Source organism: Sus scrofa, chromosome 2, assembly GCF_054392235.1.
Source record: "Sus scrofa isolate SSC_HxYL_T2T_F1_AM1 chromosome 2, Sscrofa_HxYL_maternal_Yorkshire_Landrace_v2.0, whole genome shotgun sequence".
In the NCBI taxonomy this organism is placed as follows: Eukaryota; Metazoa; Chordata; class Mammalia; order Artiodactyla; family Suidae; genus Sus; species Sus scrofa.
The window spans coordinates 15,902,284-15,918,221 of record NC_139384.1 but is presented as its reverse complement, the minus strand read 5'-3'; the positions used below and the strand labels follow the sequence as shown (position 1 = coordinate 15,918,221).

Genomic DNA, 15,938 nt, shown 5'->3' with positions numbered 1-15,938 from the left:
AATGTTTGTGTTGCACAGAATTTTTAAAAAATAAACATATTGTTTACCAAATATTACAATATCTTTTAATTTAAAGATCCAGTAAGGGTCTCTCCCAAGAGTCAAATAGTATTTTCACACTTACCATATAAAATGTGTCAGAAAAAACTGGAATGCCTCTTCTTTTCAAATATTTATTTCTGATTTTTATAATGTGGAGAGGAATGCTAAACAGAGCAGGAGGATGTAAACACTTGAATTCCTCCTCCTTATGGTATGGAGAAGCATGGTCTCACCCATGGAGAATGGCAATTCATAAGTATTTTCTTAACATCTTACAAGTTTAAGACTCTGTAGACATTATTCCATGCACTATGGTAAGTGAGGATAGAGTTGAATAGCATATGTGTTTGGGTAGGTATCAGGGAGGGTGTTGCCAACAACATATGCATCTCCCTAAACTTGCTGTTTATGGCAGATAATTATTGACAGTGTCTTTCTTTCCACATTTTAGAGCTGAGGGTAAGTTGTCATTCTCATGGAATAAGAGAGAATAACTCTTACCTATATGAGGACCTCTCAGCTTACACAATATATCTGAGAATTAAAATACGTAATTTAACAAACTCAGAAGAGGGCTCAGAAATAGGAGACACTGAAGTGACATACAACATCACTTGGTGATGGAACCAAGAGAAAAACCCAGATCTCTCAAAGATAGCACAGTGTTTTCTCAGTAAATTACACATCTGGTGTTGCCCTATAGATGTTTCACAGGTGAGAGGTACTCGGTGTCTGAAGATGTATAAATCATCATGGAGAAATCAAGAAAGAATTAAAACAAGGACTGGGGCAAGATGGCCAACAACATGCTCCTGACTGATGGTGACTATTTTACTTCTCAAAAATTGAGACTACATTTCATCCCTGATTAATACGTATCACCTTTGTACCTTTGTAGATAATTCAGGTCTCAGAAAGGTATTCCTTTCCTGAATGGATCTCCCCTTGCCTCCCAACAATGTGACTGAATTTGTTCTCTTGGGATTCACACAGAATCCACACTTGCGGAAAATACTCTTCATGGTCTTTTTGTTCATTTTCCTGTTTACCCTGCTGTCAAATCTGTTCATTATCATTACCATTTCCCTCAGCCCCACACTCTCAACTCCCATGTACTTCTTTCTCGCTAACTTAGCTGTCATAGATGCCGCCTTCTCCTCTGTCACCACCCCCAAAATTACCATTGACCTGCTCTATCAGAGGACAACCATCTCCTGGAGTGGCTGCATGACTCAGCTCTTTTTGGAACACATCCTGGGGGGATCAGAAATCATCATTCTCATTGCCATGTCTTATGACCGCTATGTGGCCATCTGCAAGCCTCTGCACTACACAACCATCATGCAACATGGGCTCTGCCGGCTCCTGGTGGTGATGGCCTGGATTGGAGGGATACTCCACGGCATTGTGCAGATTCACTTTGTGCTTGACTTGCCCTTCTGTGGTCCCAATGTCATTGACCACTTCATGTGTGAATTCTTCTCACTATTTGAACTTGCCTGCACTGACACCTACTGGCGTGGAATAGTGGTATCAGCTAACAGTGGGGGCATGTGCTTGCTCTTTTTTTTCATGCTCCTCATCTCCTACATGGTCATTCTGAGCTCCCTGAAATCCCATGGCTCTGAAGGAAGACGCAAAGCCCTCTCCACCTGTGGCTCCCACTTTACAGTAGTGGTGCTCTTTTTCGTCCCTTGTGAATTCATCTATATACGTCCTGTGGCCACCTATCCTGTGGATAAGTTGGTGAGTTTGTTCTATGGAACCTTCACTCCCTTGTTAAATCCTATCATTTATACAGTGAGAAACACAGAGGTGAAGAATGCCATGAAGGGTTTGTTGAAGAGGAGAGTAACTTGGGTTGTGCATGATGCCTAGAGATTGATAATTTATATACACAGGGAGTTGTGAATTCTGAAAGCAAACTAAGAAATCATGAAGATCATTGACAGAAACAAAGGCCAATTCTAATATTTGTGGATTATGTAAATGTGTCTAGGCCTTGATAAGGAATTTTGACAACATTTAACATTTTTAGCAAGCCTTTGATATTCATGTTCACAGCTTAAGAATTGACAATGGGAAAAAACCTATGTAACCCTAGTTTTATGAGTATAGAGTATGTTTTACCTCAGAGTCTTCCATGACTTTACTAAATTCTTGTGTTACTTGGATGGAATTGGCTCTTCCAGAGCACCTTGGTCTCAGAACTTCTTCCATTTTTGCCAAGCCTGCATTAAAGCAAAGAGGCTATGGATATTCTTAGTAGGTGCCTAGGAAGGGGACGGTTGCAAGAAGGAATCATAGTAGACTTTTTCTAATGTGGTTTTACCAAAAGCAAAAAGAGAGTCACTCATAAAAGGATAACTCATAATGCATTTGCATACTTGGCATAAAATATAAGCCATAAAATTTGAAATTACTCTAAATTTGCTCTGTATGCTTAAGTATCTTACGGCTCTCGGCTTTGAATATAAAAGAAATGTTTTCATTTTCCATACCACCACATGAGACATTTGAAACAAGATTGAGCATGTTTTATCAAATTTGAACATGAAAGACATACAAGTAAGATATAAAGCTATTGCTCTGTATGTCTGATACATACATTTATACTAAGTTAACACCGTATTGACTATCAGGCATAATCACATCTCTTGATTTACCCTATAAAAACCTGTAGTTCCATTACAAGTATTACAAATACAAAAAAAGTAAATTAAAGCCTAATGTGTTTTACTAATTTATTGCCTTTCACATCACCCATGTTTCCTCCATAAATTATGCTAGGAAATGTGACACTAGAATGCAGCTTCTTTTCAATGTTTTAGCTACAACCTTCCAATCCAAGTCTTTAAAACTCAAAACTACTGTCTTTCTAATGAAATATGATTGTCTGTGTTATGTTTAAGTTTATAAACAAAAAAGCTAACTGCAGTCATAATAATTAATTCACTTTGAACTTCAAGGAAATAGCATCCATAAGATGTAGACTTTCTCACATGTAGCAATATATTTCATCACTGTAATTATTGTCCTCTCTTTGAACATTCAAGCTACACCACTTCACTTTCACAAAAGACCAGCACTAGTATGGTAACTGTGTGTGTGTGTGTGTGTGTGCAAAAGCAAAAATCCCCTTCAGATTTCTTTCTCATAAGTGAAAAAATGCACTAACATGGACCTTCATAAAATCAAAATGGCTGAGTTGAACCTTCAGAAAGTGGGAGATACTTGCAATGGGCCTCTCACCATCTGGAAAGCACCAGGAAATTCCAAGTTATTACATCTCTGTTCATCCAAGCCTCTCTGCCTCCAACACTCCAACTCACGTTACTTCTCACAAAATCACTGTCTCCAAGTCAGTGGTTAACCTGAGCTCTTTCTTCCATCCTCTGACCATACCTTAATGCCCCAGAATGGCACTGGGGAGAACATGTTTATGAGGTTGTGCATGGCGTTCTCCAAAGACGCAAGAATATACAATAGAGAAAAGAGATCTCCTCAACAAGGGGCACTAGTTTCAACCCCAAAAGTGTACAAGCTAACATTGGAGAGTTATGCTGTATTTGGTGGGTATTCTGAGAACTCAAGCCTGTGAGAGTGCATCTCAGATAATGCAGAGCAACTGTTCTGAAGAGGCAAGGGGAGGAGCCAGGATATATGGGAGGTTTTGCAACAAAAGATCAGGAAGTCAGAACACCAAGATTACTATTAGCAGGCCCCACTGAGAAGTTAAAATTCTCAAGAGCCTCTGTCTTACCATACTGATATGATCCAGGAAATATTTTCCTTTCTTCCTCCTTCTCATACCTAGAATCACACTATTAGAATTATTCTTTGTTATAAATGCATTTGATTTATTCATGATGTTCAGACACATTCAATTTTACTGGAGTCTTGGATACACATTGGTTTATGTAAGAGAAAACATCTTACAAATCAGACAGGATATAAGTCATACAGTTGCTAACATTGAAAATGGCATAGCAGAATAGGGAGACACAAAGCAAAACAATATGAAAACATTAAAATTAAATTAATGCAATGAGTTTTAATCTGGCCGCAATGAACCATCAAATCCACAGGAGATCTAGCTGGAGAATTCACATTTGCAAAGATCAGCTAGAGTGATTAGGATGGTTCATCTTTGATCACATAGGTATAACTTATCAGTCTGTTGGGGGGCATAGCACAAAAGGAAACCATTTTCTGGAAAATAAAGTTCAAAGACCACTGTATTTCAAAAAATATCATCGAGTTATAAATGATATTTATGACTTCCTTCAGTCCCCCATATTTAATTTATGTTGGTGTGGATAAACTCTTCAGGTTTTCTATCGCCATTTGTTTCTCAGTTCAGTGATGTTCTTTAAATAAAGGCCACAGAACCTGGAATTTGTCAAAATGTTCCTTTTATGAATTTTCATGAAGATCTTCATTTTATGAAAGCCTTAATGTAACATAAAGATTGCCCATAAAGATAAAACTTAAAATGGCATTGTCAAACATTTGAATACAATGTAATCAGTAAGAAAGGGGGAGATTTCCGTGATATATAACATTGTAAGAGAGTAACAAGAATTATGACTGATGTATATATGTTCCATTGGGACATGTCAAATTTTAGGAATCTCATATACATTTTTGAATATCTATAATAAATACATTTATCTTTCTTCTATAACCAAGAGTTTATCTCCAATCACTTGACAATGTTTCTCATGTAATTTAACAAAACAAAAAAAAAGCTTAATTAGTTTAAAGTTCCTCTCTGCAATGTTTCAGTGTTCTTTTGAAGGATCCCAGATTTAGCTGGATGCTAAAAGAACTTCAGTTAGATTTTGCAATTTGAGAAATTTGTAAAAATATCCAAAAGTCTTAAAACAAACAAGATCACATGTCTTTGTGTGAAACAATATTTCTTTCTTTCTTCCTTTCTTTCTTCCTTTCTTTCTTCCTTTCTTTCTTCCTTCCTTTCTTCCTTCCTTTCTTCCTTTCTTTCTTTCTTTCTTTCTTTCTTTCTTTCTTTCTTTCTTTCTTTCTTTCTTTTGCCATTCAGAATCTTTTATTGTTCACATTTGGAAGATTTAGGGATTCATTACTATTCTATTGAACAAAAATTCAGGAGATAAAATAGTCTGTTATGTTTGACAAATGAATGCATAAAACCATACATTACCCTAGTATAAGCACCTACTATTTAAAAGTATTTTTTGCAGTTATTATTAGTTGAGATCCTCAGAACAATCTTGTACAATAAGCACTGCAGGAATCATTATTCCCCTGTCTTGTATCTAGATGTTTTAGACATTGAGAAATTAAATGGCTTTCATGATAATATTTATTTATTGAAGCAAAATCACAAGATTAAAATAAAAAAGCAAATACAGATCACTTAAGGGCACAGAAATCCACATAGTATCTTATTAATGGCAGTGCTCAAAGAAAATTTGTTCTCTTAATAGAGATAGAAAATTAAATCTAGTCTTGTGTTAGCTTCTTTTTTAATCATTTAAAAATAAAATGCATGGCCATTCCAAGGGTATATGGAAGTTCCCAGGCCAGAGATTGAATCCAAGCCACATCTGTGACCTACAGACTAGTTGTAGAAATTAATGCATTAAATGAGGGCAGGAATTGAACATGCACCCTCACAGAGACAAACAACATTGGGTCCTTAACCATCTGAGCCACAATGAGAAATCCCATGAGATATATATTAACAGTGATTCAAACCAATAGAACACAAGAGGCTTTCTATAGAGAATGGGGAAGATGCCACGAAATGAGATCTTGAAAATTTATGTTTACTCCCCAAAATAGTATGACAGAGTTCAAGTTTTCAAAACACACACACTCACAGAGAACACTCTAAGAACACCAGAGAACATTTAGATCTCAAAAACACAGGAAGAGAAAAATACGTTCCCCCATACAAGGCATTTGTTTGAGGTCAGAAGTTTGTAAGAGTATTTTTTAAGTCAGTGTTTTTATTTAACTGCCTACAACACCCCCAAAGCAAAAATCAGCCCCAGTTGGCCCTTTAGTGCAGAGATGTCTTTTAGTATAATTTAGGTATTTATAAGAGCGAGCTCTGTAAATATTGTACATGGATGGATCTAGAGTGATATTTGGACGTTGGCTTTAAAGAAGTCATATCAGCATCCACAACACTCAGCCCAGACTGTTCAGTTTTTTAGCATATCCAGGCTCCACCAATATCTTTCATTCAGGGACATTTTTCTCCCAGGTTTTTTCAACAATTCTCCAATGATACCTTTAAATTGGAGTGGGGCACCCCCCAATATCTTTCAACTGGGGATCCAGTTACCTGTTAGACACTGCCAAATAAACTCAGGATCATCAACAAATACTAGGAAAATCCAAAAACTAGGAGAACCTTGACCAAAATATTTTAGACTCGCCAAGGAGAAGGATGACCACAAGAGCCCTTGGCTGGTACCACGGCTGCAGACTCTCACAGAGATCAGGTGTAGGAGAAAAGACTGCTCTGGTTCCCTTTGTAATTGGTCACAAAAACTGTCAAATGTAAAAAAAAATAAAAATCACTCCTATAGTTCTGAGTTATATTTTATTTGGTGGACAAAACTGAGAATGTAAGTTGGAGACACAGCATCTCATATATTTCTGAAAGACTATTTGGAAGAGGCAAGAGGGGTAGGTGGGAAGAATATACAGGGGTATTTTTCAACTAAAGACCAGGTATTTGGAATCAAAAGATTATTGTTAATTAAAGAAAATTCAATATCTCATGTTAAGGAATGAATCCCTTTTCTATGTTTGGGAAGATGCAGCATCTGAGCTCACTATACTCACTCCTCGTGTATGTACCTCAGCTCTCTAGGGCCAGTATGCTGCATTCCCTCATCCTGTGTCTCCTCAGGTTGTGCCATTGGGGCTGGCTGCAGGGGTGGGCATTGTTTCCATCTTGAGTTCCTTCAAAGCGCACTGTCCAGGTATCTGTAATGCAATGTTTGATGGCTGCCACATCCTTTGTTTTCTGATATGGCAGGTAATATTTCTCATTCACCAGTCTAAAGGAAAATGCCATGCACCACTCAAAGTTTTTTAATCAGAGATGCATAATAAATTTACAAATAAATACAAAACTGGCTTTGTCTGCAATGGTCAGGGAAATCAATCTAACTTACAGTGGATGGTTCTCCTTGTGGCCATGCCCTGTGACAACTATGTGGCCATCTGTCAACCTCTGCATGGTATGACTATCATGAATCATGACACATGATGCCTCCTGGTGAAGTGGGTTTTCTTTGCTTGATTGAGATCCTTGTCACTTTCTAGCTTCCATGCTGTGGTCCAGACATCATGGATCACTTCGTGTGTGACATTTTCCCCCTGATACTATTGCCTACACTGGCTCCTTGGTGGTCTCTTGGTGGTTGCAATGGTGGGGTAATCCATGTGATCGGTTTTACAATGTTGTTGGTATTCAGTGTGTTCATCCTGTGTGCCTTGGGGACTCAGAGCTTTGCAGAGTCTTTCTATCTGTAGGTCCCTCATCACAGTTTTACCTTATTCTTTGTGCCTGTAATTTTATGTGTTCGTGTCCAGTAGCTACATTCTCATGGATAAAGCCATCGCAGTATTCACTATTATTCTTACTCCCATGAAAACCCCTGTTCCTTACACAGTAAAAATACAGAGGTCAAAAATGCAACTAAGATGTTATTAAACAGGAATGGAATACAGACAATAAATGACCCAAAGTGTAAATTTTTTTTGTCTTTTGCCTTTTCTAGGGCTGCTCTATGGAAGTTCCCAGGCTAGGGGTCCAGTTGGAGCTATAGCACCAGCCTACACCAGAGCCACAGCAATGAGGGATCCGAGCCATGTCTGCAACCTACACCACAGCTCATGGCAACGCTGGATCCTTAACCCACTGAGCAAGGCCAGGGATCAAACCCGCAACCTCATGGTTCCTAGTTGGATTAATTAACCACTGCTCCATGACGGGAACTCCACAAAATGTAAATTTTGTTTCTACCATGATCTTTACATTTTCATATTTTATTACTCTAAATTTCTTCCTTACATCTCACCTGACTCTAAAAACACCTAAAAGACATTATGATTATTCCTATCCCACACATGAAGAACATGCCTTTCAAAGAAGTTAAATAACCCACCCAGTATCAGAGACAGGACTAGTATTCATATGTCCATTCTTCTGAAAACAAATTTGATTCTTTTTCAATAGTTTCGATGCTGTCACAAAAGAGACCATTTCCTCAGAACCTCTCTTATTTTGTAATAATGGAAAATTTTCCTTTCAGGGAGTTCCCATTATGGGTCAGTGTGTTACAGACCGGACTAGGATACATGAGTTGCAGGTTCCATCCCTGGCTTTGCTCAGTGGGTTCAGTATCCAGCATTGCTATGAATGGTATGTAAGTCACAGATGTGGCTCTGATCCTGCCTTGCTGTGGCTGTGGCATAGGCTGGCAGCTGCAGCTCCAATTTGACCCCTAGCCTGTGAATTTATGTATGCTGCAGGTTCAGCCCTGAAAATAAAAACAAACTAAAATATTCTTTCTCATTATGTAGTTATATACTGTACCTACATACAAAATCAGCGGGCTCTCAGAAATCTGTATGGCTACTGGTACCTAGGATTCTGTGAGATATGAAATGGAAAGAAGACACTTGCCAGTACTCTTTTGACACATAACTGGTAAAACTATCCAAAGGTTATTGGAGTTCTGATTCTGTGGGATGAGTTGTCAGTGATTATAAAATTTAATGGCACACTATTTAAACTGATGTGAAAATTTTGAGGTGTTCTGAAATGATCACAGCATTATAAAGTTAAAATATTGTGTTCTTAATTTACAGAAATAAAAGGAGTATAAGAAAGTTAAATTAGATCATAGGATCTGTAAGTCAGTTTGAGCCTAAATACTCTTCCTCTGCATCCTGTGATCTTTACATTGCACAGAATGGTTTGGTGTTTGTATTTGATTATATTTTGTTATATAAAGATTTTTTATTTGTCTTTTTAGGGCTGTACCTATGGCAGATGGAGGTTGCCAGGCTAGGGGTCTAATTGGAGCTGTTACTGCTGGCATATGCCATAGCCACAGCAATGCCAGATCTGAGCTGTATCTGCAACCTACACCACAGCTCACCACAACACCAGATCCTTAACCCACTGAGCAAGGCCAGGGATAGAACCCTCAACCTCATGGTTCCTAGTCAGATTCATTTCCCCTGTGCCACGATGGGAACTCCCAATATATTTTTGATTATATGCTATAGGAAGTGAACTTTTGTTTGCTTGGTTTTTACCTTTTCTTTTTTTTTTTTTCAACTGTACAGCATGGTGACCCAGTTGCACATACATGTATACATTCTTTTTTCTCACATTATCCTGTTACATCATAACTGATTAGACATAGTTCCCAGAGCTACAAAGCAGGATCTCATTGCTAATCCATTCTGAAGGCAATAGCCTGCATCTATTAGATTAAGAGTTATTAGTAGCAATTATGTTTGGGTGCTTTTCAAAAGTACCCAGTAAAACATATCAGTGAAATAATATCACTATTTTACACATTTGGATTTCCACTTATTTCCTTGAATCTGGAATCCTCTTAGAAAACTGAGGAGATGAGTTATAAGAAATATGTATATTAAAAAACACCAAAAAAAAACAGGAATCATTACTCCACAGTTGACCAAGTAAAGAATTTCTCAACAAATACCTAACTTATAAAAGTTTTTTTGTGAATTAATCGAGGCTCTTTTCATAAATGAAGTCTGCTTCTAAAATAAAAATGAGTACAAATGTGTGTATATATCGTAGATGTGTGCAAGTTTCCTCTTTTGACATGAAGATGCAGCTCCCATTTCCTGGCCTCTGTATGCTGTGCTGAAGAAATCAATGGACTCTGGATGGAGCAATGCTTAGCAAGTGTAAGGTGGTCAGGAGAACATGATGAAGAACAGCTTCGGGATCAGGAGACATGGGACTTATTTCACACTATGCCATCACCTCTGTTTTATCCTTTAAAAACTTGCCCTATTTCTACAAGTCATTTACTTCGGTAAATTAGAAGGAGTTTCTAAGTTCTGAGATTCTGCCCAGGCCATTGTGTTTATTGCCATAAAATTGGTCTATTTGCTTTTGCTTCAATTACAAGCAAAATTTGAAGAGTTCTGAGACCTCATTCCACCTCTCATTCCTGGCAAACAGTTTAGGGGATGTCCTTATGGGATGGAAGACTTTTAGAATAAATTAAAACAGTGTGAGCTCGGCGCTCGAGCACTTTGTTATTATGAGATTGATTCTCTGCCTATTGAAATGTATGAAACTGCCCCTAAGAACAATGTAACAGGTACCTGATTTTTATGAATTAGCCTCTGAATCTACCAAATATCATACCATTCCTCAGTTAGTTTCTGATATACAGTTCTGGGATCCATATACAATTTCTCCTGCTTCTTTCTGGTTTACCCTTCAAGTTTGAGATCCTGTGTTGCTGTCTCTTTAAGGTTATAAACCACTCTATCCCTGGATTTATATTCTGGAAACACTCTTTTCTGGTATTTCTCTAGGAACTCATCTTATGAAAACAGTGTTTTCATGGACACTGATTTAGATCTAAACATGACTGTTTTCCATTCCATGCCACTCTAGGGCTTAGGGCCAGACTGGATGAGTGTAAGGGTTCTAAAGCAATCTCTATACCCAGCCATGTGGCTATTTAAGTAGAGACTGGATCACCATTTAAGGAATGGATTTCAATCTTTCATGAGGTTGGGAATGATGACTTTTTTGGTACATGCAAAGTCTTTGAACTGTGGCTCTCATTCCAGAGTTAAGAGGCAAGTTCAAGATATTTCCAGGATGACACTAAGTTAAATCCACATTCCTTATAATTTATTAGATAATCTCAAATCCTCATTCAAGCTATCTTTGTCATCTACCATCTAAAATAGTATTTTGGAACTAAAATATTGGAGCATTTAATCACACCAGGTTGAATCCCATGGCTTCGCTTTCTTAAAGTATTTTCCTTCATGACACGAGATGCTCACAATGACCACATTCTCTGGAGCCCATCCAGAATTGCTACACCTGTGGCATATGGAGGTTCCCAGGCTAAGGATCGAATTGGTACTGTAGCCACCGGCCTACACCACAGCCACAGCAACACAGGATCCTTAACCCACTGAGTGAACCCAGAGATCAAACCCACATCCTCATGGATGCTAGGCAGATCCATTTCCACTGAGACATGATGGGAACTCTCAATTTATTTCTCTTCTTATTAATGCAAGCATATTTAAATAAGGTGAATGAGTGAGCTTCTTATATATAAGAATATTCCTGAGTTGAATTGAATTATATTTATTTACAAAATAAATAAATATCCATGAGCTACCACATACCAGTCAGAATGGCCATCATTAATAAGTCCACAAATAACAAATGCTGGAGGGGTGTGGAGAAAAGGGAACCCTCTTGCACTGTTGGTGGGAATGTAAGCTGGTACAACCACTATGGAGAACATTATGGAGGTACCTTAGAAAATTATACATAGAACTACTTTATGACCCAGCAATCTCACTCTTGGACATATATCCACACAAAACTCTAGTTAGAAAAGACTTGTGGTTGCCATGGGGGAAGGGGAGGGACTGGGAGCTTGGGGTAAATAGATGCAGAATGTTGCCTTTGGGATGAATTCGCAATGGGATCCTGCTGTGTAGCACTGGGAACTCTGTCTAGTCAATTATGATGGAACATGTAATGTGAGAAAAAAGAATGTATACATGTATGTGTAACTGGGTCACCATGTTGTGCAGTATAAAAAATACATATATGTAAAGAAATAATAAATAAATAAATAAATAAATAATAAATAAGCCCAGGGTCTAACCCCTGAAAAAAATAATTTCAAATATTGATATTTATATATTTAACACAGAATTGTTTTAGGCCTTACAGTTGGTGGCACTTTAAGAGTACTGTGACTCTTTAGTGGTAAAACAACATTTGAAGTTAAGAAATGAGACGTGGGTTTTGGTCTCAGAACTCTTCCAATTTTACTTACATTTGAAGTAAAAGCAAGGCTCAAGATTTAGTGAACTACCTTCTTATTTCCCCTTGGAAAATGGTGCTCTTATGCCCTGAGTTGTTTTTTCTACTTATAAATTGTAAATATTACTGCCTAATTTTTCTTTTCCATAGGTATCCTTTGAGATTAAATTTAAATGACAAAGGCCTTTTACCATCTTTGAATATAATTTAAAAATGGAATTCTTTCTATCATTATCTTATATATCTAATTCCAGAACTGGCACTGGAAATAATTACTTTGAAGAGGTACTCTAATTTTTACTTGGTGTGAAGTGCCAATATTATAATAGGGTTCATAATGTAATCTGCTGTACATCAGAAAATGATGTTTAAATGTTATGATGATCATGAATGTTAGGAAAATAAGAATAAAATATTGGAATTCCTGTTGTGGCTCAGCAGGCTAAGAACCCAACATTGTATCTGTGAGGATGTTAGGTTTGACCCCTAGCCTTGAATACAGGGTTAAGGGTCTGGCATTGCTGTGGATGTGGCATAGGCCAGTAGCTGCTGCTCTGATTTGACCCCTGGCCTGGAATTTCCATATGCCACAGGTATGACCATTAAAAGAAGAAAAAAATGTATAATGAAAAAAAATTTAAATCAGATAGTTACCTACATGTTTAATTTATTCAAAAGTCAATATTCAGATTCTAAATTATGCATATTTCTTTTCAAATACCAGATTTCAGATATGATTCACTTGCTGTTTTTTTTTTTCTCATCTGTTTTCTTGTGCTTATGTAAACCTAAGGAATAAATCAAAATTAAAAATGACTAGAATAAAAGAACTCTGCATTTAAGTTATGTGAAGTAACTGGATTGTTGGCATGATCTGCTAATGGTGAAGTTGCCCTGAGGTCCAATTAGCCACGGTTTAGAAACTTCTCAGGGTTCGCCTACAAAGAGAATATATGGGAGCACTTTTAAGGCTCAAGAGAAAGGCCTTAGGCAAAGCACTATTTAAAAATCAACAAAGAAACTTATTGTAGCTGAGCTAGTTGGCATTTTTAATCTTAGAACCTCTTTCTTGGTGAACTAACAGCTGCCAGGTGCCGTTTCCACGGAGCTATGTCAGACAAATTCATAGGTGAGATTTTTTTTTTCCAGAAAATCATATTCATAGACACTTGGGTTTAAATGGATCTTACAAATTTATATAATCACTTCTCATCCTCACTAGTCTGAGCTTTATATCCCTTTCCCAGCATGAACATGAAGAAAGATAGACTCAAGTATAATACTATGAATTTGAGAAGTAAAAATATTTGAAGTACTTTTCTCAGGGATATGTATTTAAATTATTTAGAATAATAAAAAGAGAATTATATTAGGTAGAATAATTATGCAATTTAAATTTGCATCCAAATTTTCTCCACATCATATTACAACTTAAGAATATTCCTAGATATTGCGCAATCTTTTTTTTTTTTTTTTTTTTTTGGTCTTTTTGCCATTTTCTTCGGCCGCTCCCACAGCACATGGAGGTTCCTAGGCTAGGGGTCGAATAGGAGCTGTAGCAGCCAGCCTACGACAGAGCCACAGCAACATGGGATCCAAGCCACGTCTACAACCTACATGAGAGCTCATGGCAATGCCAGATCCTTAAGCCACTGAGCAAGGCCAGGGATCCATCCCAAAACCTCATGGTTCCTAGTCGGATTTGTTAACCACTGAGCCACGACAAGAACTCCAGTACAATCTTTTGAAAGACACTTCTGTTGTGAAGTACACATTACTCAAAGAAATGCACTGTATTTTCATTATTCCATTTCTGCAATATTGAACACTCCATGCCATTCCTAAAATTTCCACAACCCTTAGCAATTGTATAGACATATATGTAAATTATGATTTTTTCTTCTCTAAAAATATTTTCCTTTAGGATTTATTCCTAGAAAGAGTATTGTGGAGCCAAAGAAAAATGAAGTAGTAATCTTTATTTCTTCATAGTTTTCTCTAAATCACTTTCAGTAATTATATATAATTTTTATTTTATTAACACTGTACTTTTCTCTGAATTGCTTGGGGGGACTCCAACTCAGAATAAAGGAATGCAGTGAAGTTGATGCACTTTGTTTCCATTCATGCAGAACATTTTCATCTTAGAAAATTTAAAAATATAGATTTTTACTCAGTTATCTTTTAAAGAAAAAAATACATGCTTTTTGGAGGAATACATTTTATTATATTCATATTCTTTCTTCACTTTTCATTGAGAAATCTATGTCCCCAAAATTTCCCAATCACTTTCTTAGTCAACACAGTAGCCTGTTACCAGGAAAGATGGAGGAAGGATGCTGTGGGAAGATGGGAGAAGGAGGCATGAGAATGCATGTAGCAGAAATACAAAGGAGTGGGAAGGTCATTTATGTCATGGATGGATGACTTGCTGCTCTATGGTAATGAAATTTCAGGCATTAAGTGCATTTAACAGGGACAATCTTCACAATTTGTGTGATCAAATATACATTCATATCCCTACTTAAGAGTCCAATAAATATTTGTATAACAAGTGAACATTTAGTAGGTATTTGTATTAAGTAAAGGGATTATAAATGTTTACATAAATGTATACATGCATATATATGTAGAGTGCATTTCCTATTTTACCAAGTAGAATATATCTTTTGGCTTTTCATATTAAATTTCTATTTTTAAACTTTGAAAATAAGGATTTTCTTTGCTTGATAGATCCTTGCATATTGAATAACTATGCAAGAATTTTGTTGTGTTTTTATCCACATCTATGGAGCAGTAGGTTTATTGAATATGGCTACGTTAAGTGGCATGTGGCACAGAATTTTAAAGAATAAACATTGATTAATAAATACAATAATATCTTGTAAGTAAAAAGACCCAGTATCATTATCTTACCTAGAAGCAATTATTATTATCACACTTACAATATTAAATGCGTCATAAAAAATCTGGAATGTCACTTCCTTTCAAATGTTTATATCTATTTTTCATAAAGTAGAGAGTAATGCTAAGCAGAGCAGGAAGATTAAAACACTTGAATTCCTTCTAGGTTTATGGTCTGGAGAAGCATGCATGTTCTCACCCATGGAGAATGGCAATTCCTAAGCATTTAATTAACATCTAACCGGTTTCAGACCCTGTAGACATTATTGCAGGAACTATGGTAAGTGAGGATACAGTTGAATTGCATATGTGTTTGGGTAGGTACCAGGGAGGGTGTCACCAACAACATGTACATCTCCCTAAACTGGCTGTTTATGGCAGATAATTATTGACAGTGCCTCTCTTTCTACATTTAGGAGCGGAGGGTTCAGCTGTCAATTCTCATGGAAGAGACAATAACTCTTACCCATGTGAGGGATCTCTCAGCTCACCTGATACATCTAAGAATCACAGTGTGTAAGTTTGCAAACACAGAGGAGGGCCCAGAATCATGGGACCCTGAGATGACTTACAAAGTCACCTAGAGATGGAACCAAGAGGAAAAGCCAGATCTCTCAAAGATAGCACAGGTTTTCTCAGTAAAATACACATCCAATATTTTCCTGTAGTTGTTTCACAGGTGACGGGTACTAGGTGTCTGAAGAGATGTAAATCATCATGATGAAAGTAAGAAAGAAAGGAAACAAGGGCTGGGACTAGTCTCCCAAGAACATGCTCCCAACTGACAGTGGCTACTCTATTATAGTTCTAAAGTATTGAAACTAAAATTCCTTTCTGATTAATAGGTATCATTCTTTCTTCCATTGTAGACAATTCAGAAACCTGGAAGGTGGTCCTTAGCTGA

At 37.0% G+C, this 15,938-nt stretch overlaps 1 protein-coding gene across 1 annotated transcript; it reads left to right on the top strand.

Annotated features, from left to right (window-relative positions):
* The first annotated feature begins 975 nt into the window (after positions 1-975).
* On the top strand, positions 976-1,920 carry LOC100522923 (olfactory receptor 4C3D-like). The gene has a single exon (XM_003124203.2). It carries the CDS (start codon positions 976-978, stop codon positions 1,918-1,920), a length of 945 nt encoding a protein of 314 aa, XP_003124251.2.
* Positions 1,921-15,938: the final 14,018 nt, after the last annotated feature.

Excerpts from the sequence above, each read along its gene's own strand:
- LOC100522923 (XM_003124203.2), top strand. The coding sequence starts at position 976 with ATGGATCTCCCCTTGCCTCCCAACAATGTGACTGAATTTGTTCTCTTG.